The sequence below is a fragment of the Mustelus asterias genome, chromosome 11, assembly GCF_964213995.1.
Source record: "Mustelus asterias chromosome 11, sMusAst1.hap1.1, whole genome shotgun sequence".
Taxonomy (NCBI): domain Eukaryota; kingdom Metazoa; phylum Chordata; class Chondrichthyes; order Carcharhiniformes; family Triakidae; genus Mustelus; species Mustelus asterias.
Window position 1 is genome coordinate 30,575,101 of NC_135811.1, and position 14,540 is coordinate 30,589,640.

Sequence of the window (14,540 nt, forward strand, 5' to 3'; positions counted from 1 at the left end):
GAAGGCGAGTGGAATGTTGGCCTTTATCGCGAGGGGGATAGAATATAAAAGCAGGGAGGTTTTACTGCAACTATACAAGGCACTGGTGAGGCCGCAACTGGAGTACTGTGTGCAGTTTTGGTCCCCTTATTTGCGAAATGATATATTGGCCTTGGAGGGAGTGCAGAGAAGGTTCACCAGGTTGATACCGGAGATGAGGGATGTAGCTTATGAGGAGAGATTGAACAGATTGGGTCTGTACTCGTTGGAGTTTAGAAGGCTGAGGGGTGATCTTATAGAGACATACAAGGTAATGAAGGGGCTGGATAGGGTAGAGGTAGAGAGATTCTTTCCACTTAGAAGGGAAACCAGAACTAGAGAGCACAGCCTCAAAATAAGTGGGGGCCGGTTCAGAACAGAGTTGAGGGGGAACTTCTTCTCTCAGAAGGTAGTGAATCTCTGGAATTCTCTGCCCATTGAAGTGGTGGAGGCTACCTCGTTGAATCACGGGTAGATAGATTTCTGATCGATAAGGGAATTAAGGGATATGGGGAGCAGGCGGGTAAGTGGAACTGATTCGCTTCAGATCAGCCATGATCTTGTTGAATGGCAGGGCAGGCTCGAGGGGCTAGATGGCCTACTCCTGCTTCTATTTCTTATGTTCTTATCTCTCCTGAACGGTCTGGACCTAATTTTTAGACTATGCCCCCTAGTTCTAGAATCTTTAATCAATGGAAATAGGTTATCTTAACCTACCCTGTCTGATGTCCTGTTAATACCTTGAAGACGAAGACTTTAATCAGGTCATCCCTTAACCTTCTAAATTCAAGAGAAAACAGGCCTAATTTGTATAATCTCTCTTCATGACTTAATCCCTGAAGTCTAGGTATCATTCTTGTAAGCCTTTGTTGTGCTCCCTCCAAAGCCAATATATTCTTCCTAAGATATGGTGCCCAGATCTGTTCTCAGTACTCCAAGTGGGGTCTAACCAGGGTTTTTATATAGCTGCAGCATAACTTCTGCGTCCTTATACTCCAATCCTCTTGATAAAAAGGCCAGCATTCCATTAGCTTTCTTGATTATTTTCTACATCTATTCGTGGCATTTTAAAGATCTATGCACCTTAACCTCCAAGTCTCTTTGGACATCCACTGTGTCTAACTTCATCCATCTAGAAAGTACCCGTGTCTATCCTTTTCCGGTCCAAAATGGATAATCTTGCATTTGCTTGCATTGAAATCCATCTGCCACAGTTTTGCCCATTCACCTAGTTTACCAATATCCCTTTGTTTTTTTAATGCTATCGTCAACACTGTCTACAATGCCACCTAACATTGTGTCATTAGTAAATTTGGATATATGGTTTTCTATGCCATTATCCAAGTCATTAATAATGTGAATTGAGTCCTTAACACAGATCCTTGTGGGACACCACGAGTCGCATCCCGCCAATTTGAGTACCTACCCATTATCCCTACTTTCTGTCTCCTGCCACTCAATCAATTTCCCTACCATGTCTGTAATTTGCCCTCAATTCCATGGGCTTCCACCTTAGTTAACAGTCTCTTATATAGGACTTTATCAAATGCCTTCTGGAAGCCCATGTAAACAACATCCATGGACATTCTCCTGTCCACTACCTTCGTCACCTCTTCAAAAAATTCAGTAAGGTTTGTGAGGCATGACCTACTTGTCCTGAATCCATGCTGGCTCTCCCTGATTAACCATTACTCTATTCTTGATTACAGACTCCAATAATTTCCCCACCACAGATGTTAGGCTAACTGGTCTGTAATTCCCTGGTTTTCCTCTTTCAAACTTACTGAAAAACAAAGTGACGTGAGCAATTTTCCAATCCAGACTCCTGTATCTAGGGAATTCTGAATGATTATAGTTAGGGCATTTACAATGTGCTTTCTTTAACACCCTTGGATGGAAACCATCAGGTCCTGGGGATTTGTCACTCTTTAGTTCCATTAATTTCCACATTATTGATGTTTTACTTGTGCTAATTTTATTTAGACCCTATCCCCGATCCCAGGCCCCTGGCGCTGTGAAGCAGCACCGCTAACCACTGTGCCATCGTGCCGCCCTCAGAAAGTCATATATCCAAATTTCCTCAGGACTTCCACTAAGCTATCCTCCTTTTTTACTGTAAATACTGAGGCAAAGTAATTGTTCAATATGTCTGCCATTTCCCCATAGTTATTGACAATATCCCCACTTTCAGTCTTTAGTGGGCCAAAATTGCTCCTGACCACCCACTTTCCCTTAATGCAACTATAAAATTTCTTATTGATTTTGATGTCCCTTGCAAGTTTTCTTTAATAGTTCCTTTTGGTAGCTCTTATAAGCTCTTTGTACCTTTCCCATTTGGCAGAATCTGTGCTGTTTATTTCATTTTTGCAAGACCTTTCTTTTAGTTTTATGCTGTCCTTATCTTTTTAGTTGTCTATGACTATTTTTTCTGTGAAGTTGTGCTTTTCCTTCTCACGGGTATACACTAGTTCTGTATTGTGTTAAATATTTTTTTAAATTTTTTGTTTATATCCAATTTAATCCAATCAAAGTCCAATTCAGAGTCTCAACAAGTGAGACATTCCCGATCCAAGCTGACAAGCCAGGGCTCTCACCTCCTGTCTTGTGTTTGATCTACATGATCCAAGCTGATTGGAGTAGGCATTGCACCTCCTCCAAGGCTTGATCTCATTTGCATCTTAGCCAAAAGGCCGAGATGACAATTGCTTCAAATGAAGCTAAAATGTAACCTAATGACTTCAACCAAGTACAGCATGTCGATACTACACTTGATCTTAGCCAAAAGGCCGAGAAGCACTTCATTTTAAATGTTTTTTCAAAAAAAAACTTTCAAATAAACAATTGCAAAACGACAGATCCAATTTTAAATGTTTCTTTAGTTGTTTCTTTCAGTTGTTTTACCCATTAGCAGATTTTCCCAGTTTACTGCGGACAGTCTCTGCCTCATCTCATTAAAATCAGCCTCAGCTAAATCTAAAATACTAGTAGCTGATTTGTGTTTTTCACTTTCAAAAATTACATTGAACTTGATCATGTTGTGATCACCATTTGAAAATTTGTTTGTGCTCATTCCTCATTACTAAATCCAATATTGCTTGTCCCCTTGTTACGTCGAGGACATATTACTGTGGGAAACTATCCTGGACACTGTCCAGGTACTTGCCTGCCTCTTCCAATCTATGTTAAAGTTAAAATACCCCATTAAGACTACTCTGCCTTTGCTACACATTTGCCTAATTTCTGCACTTATACAATCTAGCACTTCAGAGTTGCTAACAGGGAGTCTATGCACAACACCTATTACAATTTTAGATCCTTTACAGTTCTTCAGTTCCACCCATAAAGTTTCTACTGGATGCTTTCCCCTCTTTTACTATTGAAATGATTTTGCTTCTAATCAGTAAAGCTACTCCACCCCCTCTGCCATTTTCTCTACCCATCCTGTAAACCTTGTAAGCTGGAATATTTAGTTTCCAATCATGACCATCCTGCAGCCATGTGTCAGTAATGACTACTATGGCCGGAATTTTACCGCCCCACTCACCACGGGAATGGAATGGGTGAGGGGCGGACAATGGAAAGCTCTGTTGACCTCGGGTGGGACGAGCGAGGCTGTAAAATCCCATCCTATATCATACTTTTCAATCTGAATTTGTTCCTGCAGTTCATTTAATTTATTCTTTACACACTGTGCATTTTTATATAGAACTATTATTTGGGCCATACATTCTAACCTGTCCCTCAGCATTGATGCTTTATTCACCAGTTTTATTATTTCTCTCTCCTGATTTAATCAATATACTTCTAATAGCTTTGCCGTTACCTGCCGTACCTGAAGTAGGATTCCTGAGTGTTTCTTTATTCTCTGTCCTGTTACTTGACTTTTTGTAACTGTATTGACTTCACTTGAGGCCTACCCTGCTCATTTTAATAGGTTAGGGTGAAGAAATGGGGGAAGCTGTGAATAAATTTCCAATGTCGATGTCATGAAGCAAATATCTGTCTATACTTCTAATCACAAATGTGGTCATTCAGGCTACACTCTTGATTGATTAGAAATACTGCCTTATCAATCTATTATATCTAATATAAAGCCTTTCTACCACAAGGAAAGTTTTGAAATAGCTTTTTTAGATTTTTCAGTATTTCTAATAACACAAGTCTTATTCATCTAACTATGGAATTTATCATTGGGGGTTCAGCTGTTTCTAATGTGTCGGTGCAGACTCGTTGGGCCAAAGGGCTTTTTCTGCACTGTATGATTCTATGATTCTCTGATTAACAATGTGTAAAGTGATTTATTGTAGGAAAACCAATTAAGAGGTATTTTCTTTTCCTTTAGATACTTCACTTCGAGATGGCTTGCTGATATTTTTCCTTTTGGTGGTCCCTGTGCTTGCTTTCATTGGTTTAATCATTTTTTTCAATCGTAATGCAATAAAGAAAGTCTGGAGAAAGAGAAAATCTCCGCACACGACGTACGTGAAATTTAAGTTCGCCTCCAACTTTTCATTGAGTTTTTATTAAAAAGACAATTACTTCCTTATTGACTTTGGGGAAATTTTTCTAAAAAATGTCAAAGTGTCACAATAGTGAGAATAATGGAGCGATCTGTGCCAGTCGCTCAGGAATACTCCACATCACAATCCTCCTACATTCAGTCACGAGTTTGGAGAGTTGGGAGTTTTGCACCAGTACTGGGGGGCCGGGCCTAAACGCCAGTGAGCCCGGCTTCAAAGCACTCGGGCACGTTTCGTAGGGACGCTCAGATCTCACATGAAATGTGAGGCCCTCTCCCTCCGCCCACGTACATCGGGACCCCCCCCCACCATCGGGGGCATATTCCCTGATCCCCTCCCTGACACAGGTTGCCGGCATCAGGGCCTTCCCAACGGATCCCCCTGCCTGACACACGACATGCTCCCCCCCATCATGACCCCTGACATGCCCCCCATCGTGACCACCTTTGTAATCCACCACTGTATGGCCCCCCTCCCTGCACAGAGCGCCACCTTCATAGCCCCCACACAGGCCCCGCCCCCTTGACATTGTCACTGGCAATCCCAATTGGCACTGTCGGGATGACTGATGGCCAATGCTGGGGCGACTGGTGGCCACTGCTGGGGTGCCCAGTGGGCACTGCCAGTGTGCCAGATCTGCCTCGCCAGATGGGCACTGCCCATAGGGGTACCACCCAGTCATGCCCCTGACCACCCAGGAGCTTCAATGGCCTCTGGGCCCCTGGTGTGACCATCACATCAGGTCTCCTGGTGGAGACCGGTAGTGATTCTTGCCATTATCGTGATACGCCAGTAGGCCAGTGAATTTCATGTGCTGGGAATTGACCGGGCTATGCATACTTTACATATACTAATCAGACGGGGCTTTCGTGTTAGCGCCATTAGGAAGGTGCTGGGAGATTCACAAACTATTTAGTGCCAGGTGCGAAATGGATTTTTAAGTCCGCATGCCATTCTCTGGGACTGGAGCCATTCTCTGGGACAAATAAGATATTATTGATGTTTATTCCAATTTGAACAGACCTACTTCTTGCCAAAGTGCACTGTATAAATGTTTATTGTACTTTTTTGCCTTCACTATGTCTCATTCCATTTCCTCCTTCACCCAGTAAGATTTGGGAAGTATATTTCACCACAGACAAATTGGCGGCAATGACTGTCTCACAAGAAACACATTTGTTTGGGTAGAACATGTCCTCACATGTACTAACAGTGCGGCGAGCTTGGAGAATCACCCCCTTTGTTTCTTGTTTTGTTTACTTAATTTTTCATCCACTGATATTTTACTTTGATTTCATTCCACTGAAAAGTTTCTCCCATCCTCCTGTAGGTGGTGACGCCTGATAGGTTATGGTTCCAAGGGCACTGACCTCCCTCAAGTACCCTGCCTAACTCACCATTTTTCATGGGTGAACATTAACAAAAAACCATTGGCATGCCATTCCTCTTTGAGGCATCAAAGCTGTGTCATTTCCTCATTAAATGGCCAATTCTGTATTTGCTATCAGAAGTCACTGGATAGCAATCAAGATAGGAAATCTGGGCTGAAGTTTCCTCTGCCTAATGGTGCAATGAATATTAGCTACCTGAGCATGGCGATTATGAAAGTTGCTGGATTGGATGAATAAGGCTTATTGTAACTTCTTATGGAATAAAGAATGCGTTGATCATAACATGGTGCTGGGTAGGTGTTCACGAGACTAAACATTTACAACATCCATTGTTCCCTCAGGATTAAAACCTGAAATTAGAAAACTGCAAAACCTTGGTGACATTGCAAAGCCTTCAGCTGTTAATTTCTAGCCATGAGTTTTCTTATGGATACGACTGTTTAATTTCACAGAACACAGAGTGGAGGACAACGACAGAACGATTTATCAAATCCAGGTGTTCAGAGAAATAATCCAGTAAGAATCATTATTATTTCAGTAACCCCTTTGTAGCATGGATTGAAAGCCATAATATTCCAGGATAATAGTATTTTTTAATCATGTTATCATGCATGTAGGAGACTTTGATGTGGAGATGCCGGCATTGGACTGGGGTAGGAGTCTAACAACACCAGGTTAAAGTCCAACAGGAGACTTTCACATAGACATTGCCATTACTAAATTCCTGTCAGATCAACCATGATAATGGGCCTGACATTCATACAGATATTTTGAGGTTATCTTAGTTTCATATCTTTTAAAACCTTTGTACAAATAAGATATTATTGATATTTATTCCAATTTGAACAGACCTACTTCTTGCCAAAGTGAACTGTATAAATGTTTTTTGTACTTTTTTGCCTTCACTATGTCTCATTGCATTTCCTCCTTCACCCAGCAAGATTTGGGAAGTATATTTCACCACAGACAAATCGGCGGCAATGACTGTCTCACAAGAAACACATTTGTTTGGGTAGAACATGTCCTGACATTTTTAAAATTAATTCTTTCATGGGATGTGGCCGTCATTAGCAAGGCCAACATTTGTTACCCATCCCCAATTGCTCTTGAATTGAGTGGCTAACTGGACCATTTCAGAGAGCAGTTAAGAGACAACTGTGGATCTGGAGTCACGTGTAGGTCAGACTAGGTGAGTATGGCAGATTTCCCTTCCTGAATGGCATTAATGAACGAGGTGGATTTAGAACAAATGATAATTTCTTGGCCACCATTGCTTTTGCTCCCCTTCAAAACTAGAGTTTATTAATTGAACTTAAATTCCACCAGCTACTATGGTGAGAGTTGAACCCATGCTCCTAGAGAATGAACCTGGGCTTCTGAATTATTAGTCTAGTGACATTATCATTATGCCACCATGGAACTGTCCATTGTCTCAGTGTTCTCTATGACCTCAGTCAACCAAAGAAACAGATGAATATATTTATTGAAACAGCACCACAAACCGAAGTTAATACAAATACATCAATATGTTCATTTTTCATAGCATAATTTCATCCTAAATTCATTATAAACCTTGCAGCTTTGTATATTTTATATTACAAAGGTAAAAGGTGGAATAATAACACACTGGTTGCTTTTTCTGTAGTTGCAGGTTATTTCTACTGGGAATACCCCTGCAAATATTGCCCAACAAAGGTATGTATGTTTAATGTAAGTGCTGCTAATGCTGTCAATTTTTGCACTTTGTGCTTATCTTTATTTCACCCCAATGGAAATAATAAATGACATTTCCAGATGGAAACATCAAGAATGATAATGATCATGTAGTTTTCATGAGGGAATTAATAATTGCGTAAAATTGCCAAAAAGTATGCTCATTCAATTGTTCAACCTCAAGGTGAACAGGGGGGAGAGTAGAATTATCTTGGCTTAGTGGTTATTGTCTTGACTGTCAAAAGCCCATGGGTTCAAGCCTCACTACGGGACTTGAGAAAATGATCTGGGCTGATCCTGCAATACAGATCTTTCTTAAACCAAGCCCTTGTCAGGATGTTCCCTTGGATGTGAAAGGCCTCATGACATCTTCCAAAGTGGAGCACGGACTTTGCCAGGTATTCTCACCCAGCAACACCAAAGAAAATTAAATAAATTAACTGGTCATTCATCTCATTCTTTGAGACTGCAGTGTACAGATTTCCTGCCGTGTTTGTCTATCAAACAACTGTGACTATGGGTGAAACTTATTGGAGCCCGCAGGTGGGCTAGGAAATTGAGTGGGAGGCTGCATATCTGACTCATCATGGTGAGAAAACTATCCAGCATTTATGAGTTGGGAAGGGTCTAATCAAGGAAACCCTACTGCTGATGGGAAAAAAATTAAGTTCATTAATGAGCTACTTAAAATCAATTATCCCTGAATCCACTGGGATTTAATAGTGGCTCAACGGAATGGGATTTCTGCCCCACCTAGGTCCTGATTCAGATGGAGGCTTTATGCTGTCAAGATAAGTGCCTGCTTACCTTGTAACTGTGCGGGCCTCTTGTGGAGAAATGTCACGGGTCTTCCATCAGTTGTCCAATTGGTGGGCAGGTCCTCCATCACAGCAACAAATCCTGGCCTAAGTTTCTAAAGTGATTGATTTCCTGTGAGATCCTTGGAGTTGGCCTGATAATGTTTCACACAAGAGATTTTTTTTACAATGTATTGGAATTGGAGACAACCTTGTAAATTGGTTGGGAGGTCAGAAACAGAAAATAGGATAACCGGTATGATTGGCAATAAGTGATAAACAATGTTCCCCAAGGATCTGTTCTGGGGATTCACCATATTTATTAATGACTTGGATGACGGAATAGAGGGTTGAACATCCATGTTTGCAGATGACACTAAATTAGGAGACACAGCAAGTTGCAGATGGGAGCAGGAAGTTACAAGGGAACTTAAACAGCTGGCAGTTCGGGTTGTGGTCATCCACTTTGGATCCTAGCGAGATAACTTGGATTATTTTCTAAAGGGTGAGAAACTAGAAATCGTAGAAGATCAAAGATGTTTGGGTGTCTACGTACACAGATCACAAAATTAATGGACACACTCAAAGACCAATCAAAAAGACTAATGTAATGTTTTGTTTAACTCAAGACAGCTGGAATAAAAATAGATGGAAGTTATGCTTTAGGGCAGAATTCTCCAGCCTCCCCCCCTTCCCCCACCAGTGTGACCTTCTGGTCTTGTTAAAGTCGATCCCTGCTGCAGGTTCCCTGACGGCAGGAATATAAATCGACTTCAGTGGGATCGAAGTCATAGGGGAGCTGGAGAATTCCGTCATTGAGTCTGTCAGACACCATCTCGAGTACTGCATTCAGTTCTGGGCACTGCACCTCTGGAAGGATATACTGACCTTGGAGCAACACAGATTTGTCAGAATGTTGTCAGGGATTATAAAGTTAAATTATGAGGTTAGTTGCATAAACTTGATTTGTTTTCCCTTCTGTGAGGATTGAGAAGTAGACTAATTGCAGTATTTAAAATCTTTATCCTAATTTGTCTATTGTTGTCACTTTTAAGTGATCAATGGGCTTGTGTGGTTTTGAAAATGTCTATACAGCAGATGTACCTGTCACAGGAATACTGCAGGTTGCCAGCATTTGCTTTGTAACCCAGTGTGGAATAATGTGGCCAACCCAGCAAAGCTGTGCTTTGTTAAAGAATACTTCATTGCTGACTTGGCTTACCAGGACTTCCTTGCTGGTGATTCCTCTTTGTCATCTGATACACATTATCAATCATAATCAACTGTGTGGAACCTGTCAAGATCCATGAGGCTGCTTGTATTTCTTATTGGTGTACAAAAGAGTTGGCTTCACTACTGTATCACACATTTCAGCCTGGTCTTAAAAATGAACTCTTGCGAGTAGATAATTGCTATACTCCCAGATTATTTGTAGTGAAAATTGTACAGAGGATTTTAAAGTTTATATTATCAGAGGCTAAAAATCTTCTTTTTTTTAGGCAATATGATTCAAAAGAAAATCCAGTACCTCGTGCAGCCTCTGCACCTAAACATCAAATTCCTGTTCCACCTCCTCGACCTACCGTGCCGCCTCGACCTACCTTGCCACCTCGACCTACTGTACCCCCCACAGTCTAAAGTTCAGCCGCAGTACCTAATGAACACAAACTATGCCTTGGGTCTACTGATATTAATGATCAGATATATACCTCAAAAATATTGAAAAGTACCTTTTGTTCCTTATAATCATGATTTTTTAATTATTCCTGTTAACAAGTGGATTCACAACTTATTTTTAGAAATCTTACTCAGTGTTGATGGGGTTTCAATGGTAACATAGCACTTTAATACCATGGCTGGTTTTACACTAGGCTCTGAAGGGTTATGAAATATAAAGTTTCAGGATTTTTAAACAATAGGACTGGGCAGAGAAAACTGAAATTATTAATGATCGGACTTCACAGAGGATAAATTTACCTCACTGGTTCCTAATTTTCACACATAAGCATAAGACTTCAAAATTTTAGATTGCAAACTGCTATGCTTGAAATGTGCCAGAAGTGTGTTACATGGCTTTGGCAACTTTGAAATATGCCTGAAAATAAAGTAGGTATTTAAATATGCAAATCAGCATGCTATGCCAGATCTAAAACTCCCAACTAAAAAACTCATGCCGAAATGAGTACTGCTTACCCCATGCTTGTTGCACCTAGCTATATCAGGGCCAGGATATTTAGGATGCTGGGGAACACCTGAGCCGCTGTGATTTCACATTTCAATGAGCGTTAATTGGCTCGAGGGAGGATTTCTGTCCATCACTCAGCAGGAATTCCCACCTAAGAGACCTGGAGCTCTGAGAAAGGGTCATCCTGACTCAAAATGTTAGCTCTATTCTCTCTTCACAGATGCTGTCAGACTTGCTGAGATTTTCCAGCATTTTCTATTCTTGTTTCAGATTCCAGCATCTGCAGTATTTTGTTTTTACGCTGGCCAATTTGTTGGCTGTCAATTCCTAGTCTCTGCAGTGCCGGAAGCTGCAGTGAACAGGACTGGGTCCATGTGCAGTCCCCAGAGCCGAAGTCTGGGATTCCAGGACAAGGTCTGTTTTGGGGACCTCGGGGAAAGAAGAGATGCCTGGGGACTGGACAATGAAGAGTTAGGGTGTCAGCAGAGAGGCTGGTGGGGGAGATCCTGTGGTTACCAGACCTTGAAGGAGGGGCACCCAATGTTAAAAGGGGAAAATAGAGAACAGAATTAGCTTATGAAAAAACTTGTACGTGTACACATTTTATTCAATAGAATCACTTGTGACCATTTTTTGAGCTGACTATGCACAAAGTGACACAATACTTGCTTTGGGAAATTAACAGGAATCCACATTAAAGTATGTAGTAACCTGTGTTTGAAAAGAAAAGTACACACTGATGTACTTCTGTAATATCAACTAGAACTAAAAACACACTGGTATTTGTCTTTGAGACTGATGTATTTTGTCTGTTTTCTGGCCAACTGCAAGCTTTCCCACTTTTAAAAAAAAATCACTGTCCACTGGCATTTTTTAAAATTCACAAAATGTCAAAAAGAACTCACTGATCTTGAATCAGACCTCATGTACTGACATCAAGTTTAGGGAATGACTGCTCTTCAAAATGATTGATTTACTTCTGTCATGTGACTTGTTTCCATTTACTTTTGAAGTAATTTGGTGTGCTGACATGATTCCAGGTGTTCAAAGGTTATTTTTCAACATCCTGACTGTTGGAAAAAAAAGAGATACAGTGAGGGGTATGTCCTTAAAGTGTCTATCCCAAGAAGTATTTTACCCATAATTGACCAACCATTATGGGATTGACTGCCAGCGATTCTATTCAATGATTCAATTGACATGCTATGAAAAAGTGAACAGAAAGGATTGTTTTGACATGATAACCTGCTCCAGATTTTCACATTTTCAATTTTATACAGGTTTGGATTTGATTTAATTGATTTTAACTATGATATTTTATATTGCAATCAATTGCAAATGCTTTTCACAATGCTTGCTCTTGAACCAGTTAAAGAGGTATTTCAGTTGAATCAAATATTGTAAATAATACAAAGATCTGTATTAAAATAATGAGCAAGCCTTTTATCAGATTGGTATGAATTGCAATTTTTTATACATTAATTTTATTTTCACTAATAGTTACACATTCAGAAAATCTGTTTAATTCTGTCCTGATTGTAGGGAATATCAAGCATGCAAAGAACATCAAGCATGCAGGAGAACATTTCAATGTTCTTGTGGGTTATCACACCACCCACAGTGTTTTAATCCTTCAATGTTTTGTTGCCCTATATATTCTGTCAGAATATGATATCTTGTGTTAATACTGATTTTTGGGGAAGTATAGTTTAGAATTCTGAATGATCTGTAAAATGTAGATACACAAATTATTTATCATAGTTAACACCTGAGAATGATGTTTGCTAAATGAAGGAAATGAAAAAGCAACTAAGAAGAATTTATAGCTCTATTACAGAAGTGATCCCAAGACTTACTAAGCATTAACATTTAAATACAACTGAATGAGTCATTATTATTACATTTTGTTTCTGATCATTTTGCCTGTTCTAATCAAGCACCACTCTATTTCTGTTTTTACTATATACTTTAAATATAAAAATGTAACCTTAATCACATTAAAAACATATTTTTGGTGATTTCCTTTGTCTTCATGAAATGTGTGTGTTATTGAGAATTAAATACATCTGCATTTTGAGACCAAATATTAAATAATCCCAGGTAATAAATACTACAAGCCTAAGTATGATGATGCTCTCCCAACTCTCTGTTCATCTATGTGTCTTAAGAAAAATCTGTATGATCACATTTTATTAATTCTCAGCTCTAGATACTTATATTTAACTAATGAGATTTAACAGTTGCATTGTTTAACATTGGGACTGGTTCTGGGGGAGGTGGGACCAGTACAAACTAGACGGGTTATATTAGGGCGGGCCCAGGACTGATGTCCTACGGTGAGTATTTGCTAGCATGGTTGGGGAGGATTTAAGCTAGAATGGCAGGAGGATGGGAACCTAAGCAGGGCGACAAGGGAAAGAGAAACAAGGACACTAATAAAAGAACAGTAAAATACAAAAACGGTAGACAGGGAATCAAGGGCAAGAAGCAAATAGGGCTACAATACAGAGAAAAGTTAGGATGATTAAAAATGGCAAAAAGGCAAGCCAAAAGGCTTTGTATCATAATGCACAAAGCATTATGGCAATAAGGTAGATGAACTGACGGTGCAAATTATGATAAATGGATATGATCTCATAGCCATTATGGAAACATGATCAAAAGGAGATCAAAACTGGGAACTTAATATTCAGGGATATTTGACTTTTCAGAATGAGAGAAGAAAAGGAAAAGGCGATAAGGTAGCACTGTTAATAAGAGATGAAATGATGTCAGTTGTGAGAGATGAACCAAGTTCGGATGATATTGATTCCATTTGGGTGGAGGTGAAAAACAGCAAGGGAAAAAAAACATTGGTAGGAGTAGTGTATAGATCCACAAACAGTTGCCACACTGTAGGAAAGGGTATAAATCAACAAATGATAGGAGCATGTAGAAAGATACAGCATTAATTTAGGGTGACTTTAATCTTCATATTGGTAGTGTTAATCAAGTTGAGAAGGGTAGCTACCACAACAAATTCATAGAGTGCATATATCATGGACCCAACCAGGAATCGGGCTATCTTTGATCTGATAATGGGTAATGAGGCAAGTTTAATAAATGGCCTCAGAGTAAAAGATCTCCTAGGAAGTAGTGATCATAATTTGATAGAATTTAATATTCAGTTTGAGGGTGAGAAACTGGAGTCAGAAACAATTGTGTTTAACTTAAATAAAGGGAATTACAATGAAATGAGGATAGAATTACCTAAAGTGGAGTGTGCAGATAGATTAGTAGGAAAGACAGTAAGCAAGCAGTGACAGAAGGAGGTAATTCATGACAAAAGTATATCCCAGTAAGGAGGAAAGATTCTAACAGAGGGATAAACCAACGATGGCTAACCAAGGAAGTTAAGGAGAGTATTACGTTGAAAGAAAAAGCATATAAGGAGACAAAAGTCAGTGATAGCCCCAAAGACTGGAAACATTCAGAGTCCAGCAAAGGAGGACTAAAAAAGATGAGAGAAAATAGATTACGAAAGCAAACTAACAAGGAGTATGATAACTGACAAGATCTTCTTTAAACAAACATAAAGGAAGAGAGAGGTCAAAGTGAACATCGGTCCTTTCGAAAATGAATCTGGGCAGATAGTTATGGAGAACAAGAAAATAGCAGAGGAGTTAAACAGATGTTTTGCATCAGTCTTGAGGGTGGAAGATACTTCAAACATCCCATTGATAATAAAGAATATGGGGGAGGAATTAAGTACCGTCACCAGCACTAGAAAAGTAGTATTAGAGAAACTAATGGGGCTAAAGGCAGATAAGTCCCTGGCCCTGATGGCTTGTATCCTAGGATCCTAAAAGAAGTAGCTACAGAGATGGTGGATGCATTGGTTGTAATTTTCCAAAAATCCTAGGGTTCTGGAAAAGTA

The 14,540-nt window shown here is 39.8% G+C and overlaps 1 protein-coding gene and 1 non-coding gene across 3 annotated transcripts in view; one reads left to right on the forward strand and one right to left on the reverse strand.

Moving 5' to 3' along the window:
• Positions 1–12,645, forward strand: part of adam9b (ADAM metallopeptidase domain 9b) — a 59,460-nt gene extending 46,815 nt beyond the window's left edge. The window contains exons 19-22 of one of the 2 annotated variants that reach the window (XM_078223381.1): positions 4,361–4,496; positions 6,382–6,445; positions 7,575–7,624; positions 9,939–12,645. In XM_078223381.1, the coding sequence (XP_078079507.1) occupies positions 4,361–4,496; positions 6,382–6,445; positions 7,575–7,624; positions 9,939–10,077 (389 nt within the window). In that variant the 3' untranslated portion in view covers positions 10,078–12,645. The remainder of the gene's footprint in view (positions 1–4,360; positions 4,497–6,381; positions 6,446–7,574; positions 7,625–9,938) is intronic. The other variant, XM_078223382.1, reaches the window with a different exon arrangement.
• Positions 2,634–2,816, reverse strand: LOC144501077 (U2 spliceosomal RNA). Its single transcript, XR_013499050.1, has one exon. It is a non-coding gene; the product is annotated as a U2 spliceosomal RNA (small nuclear RNA).
• Positions 12,646–14,540: the final 1,895 nt, after the last annotated feature.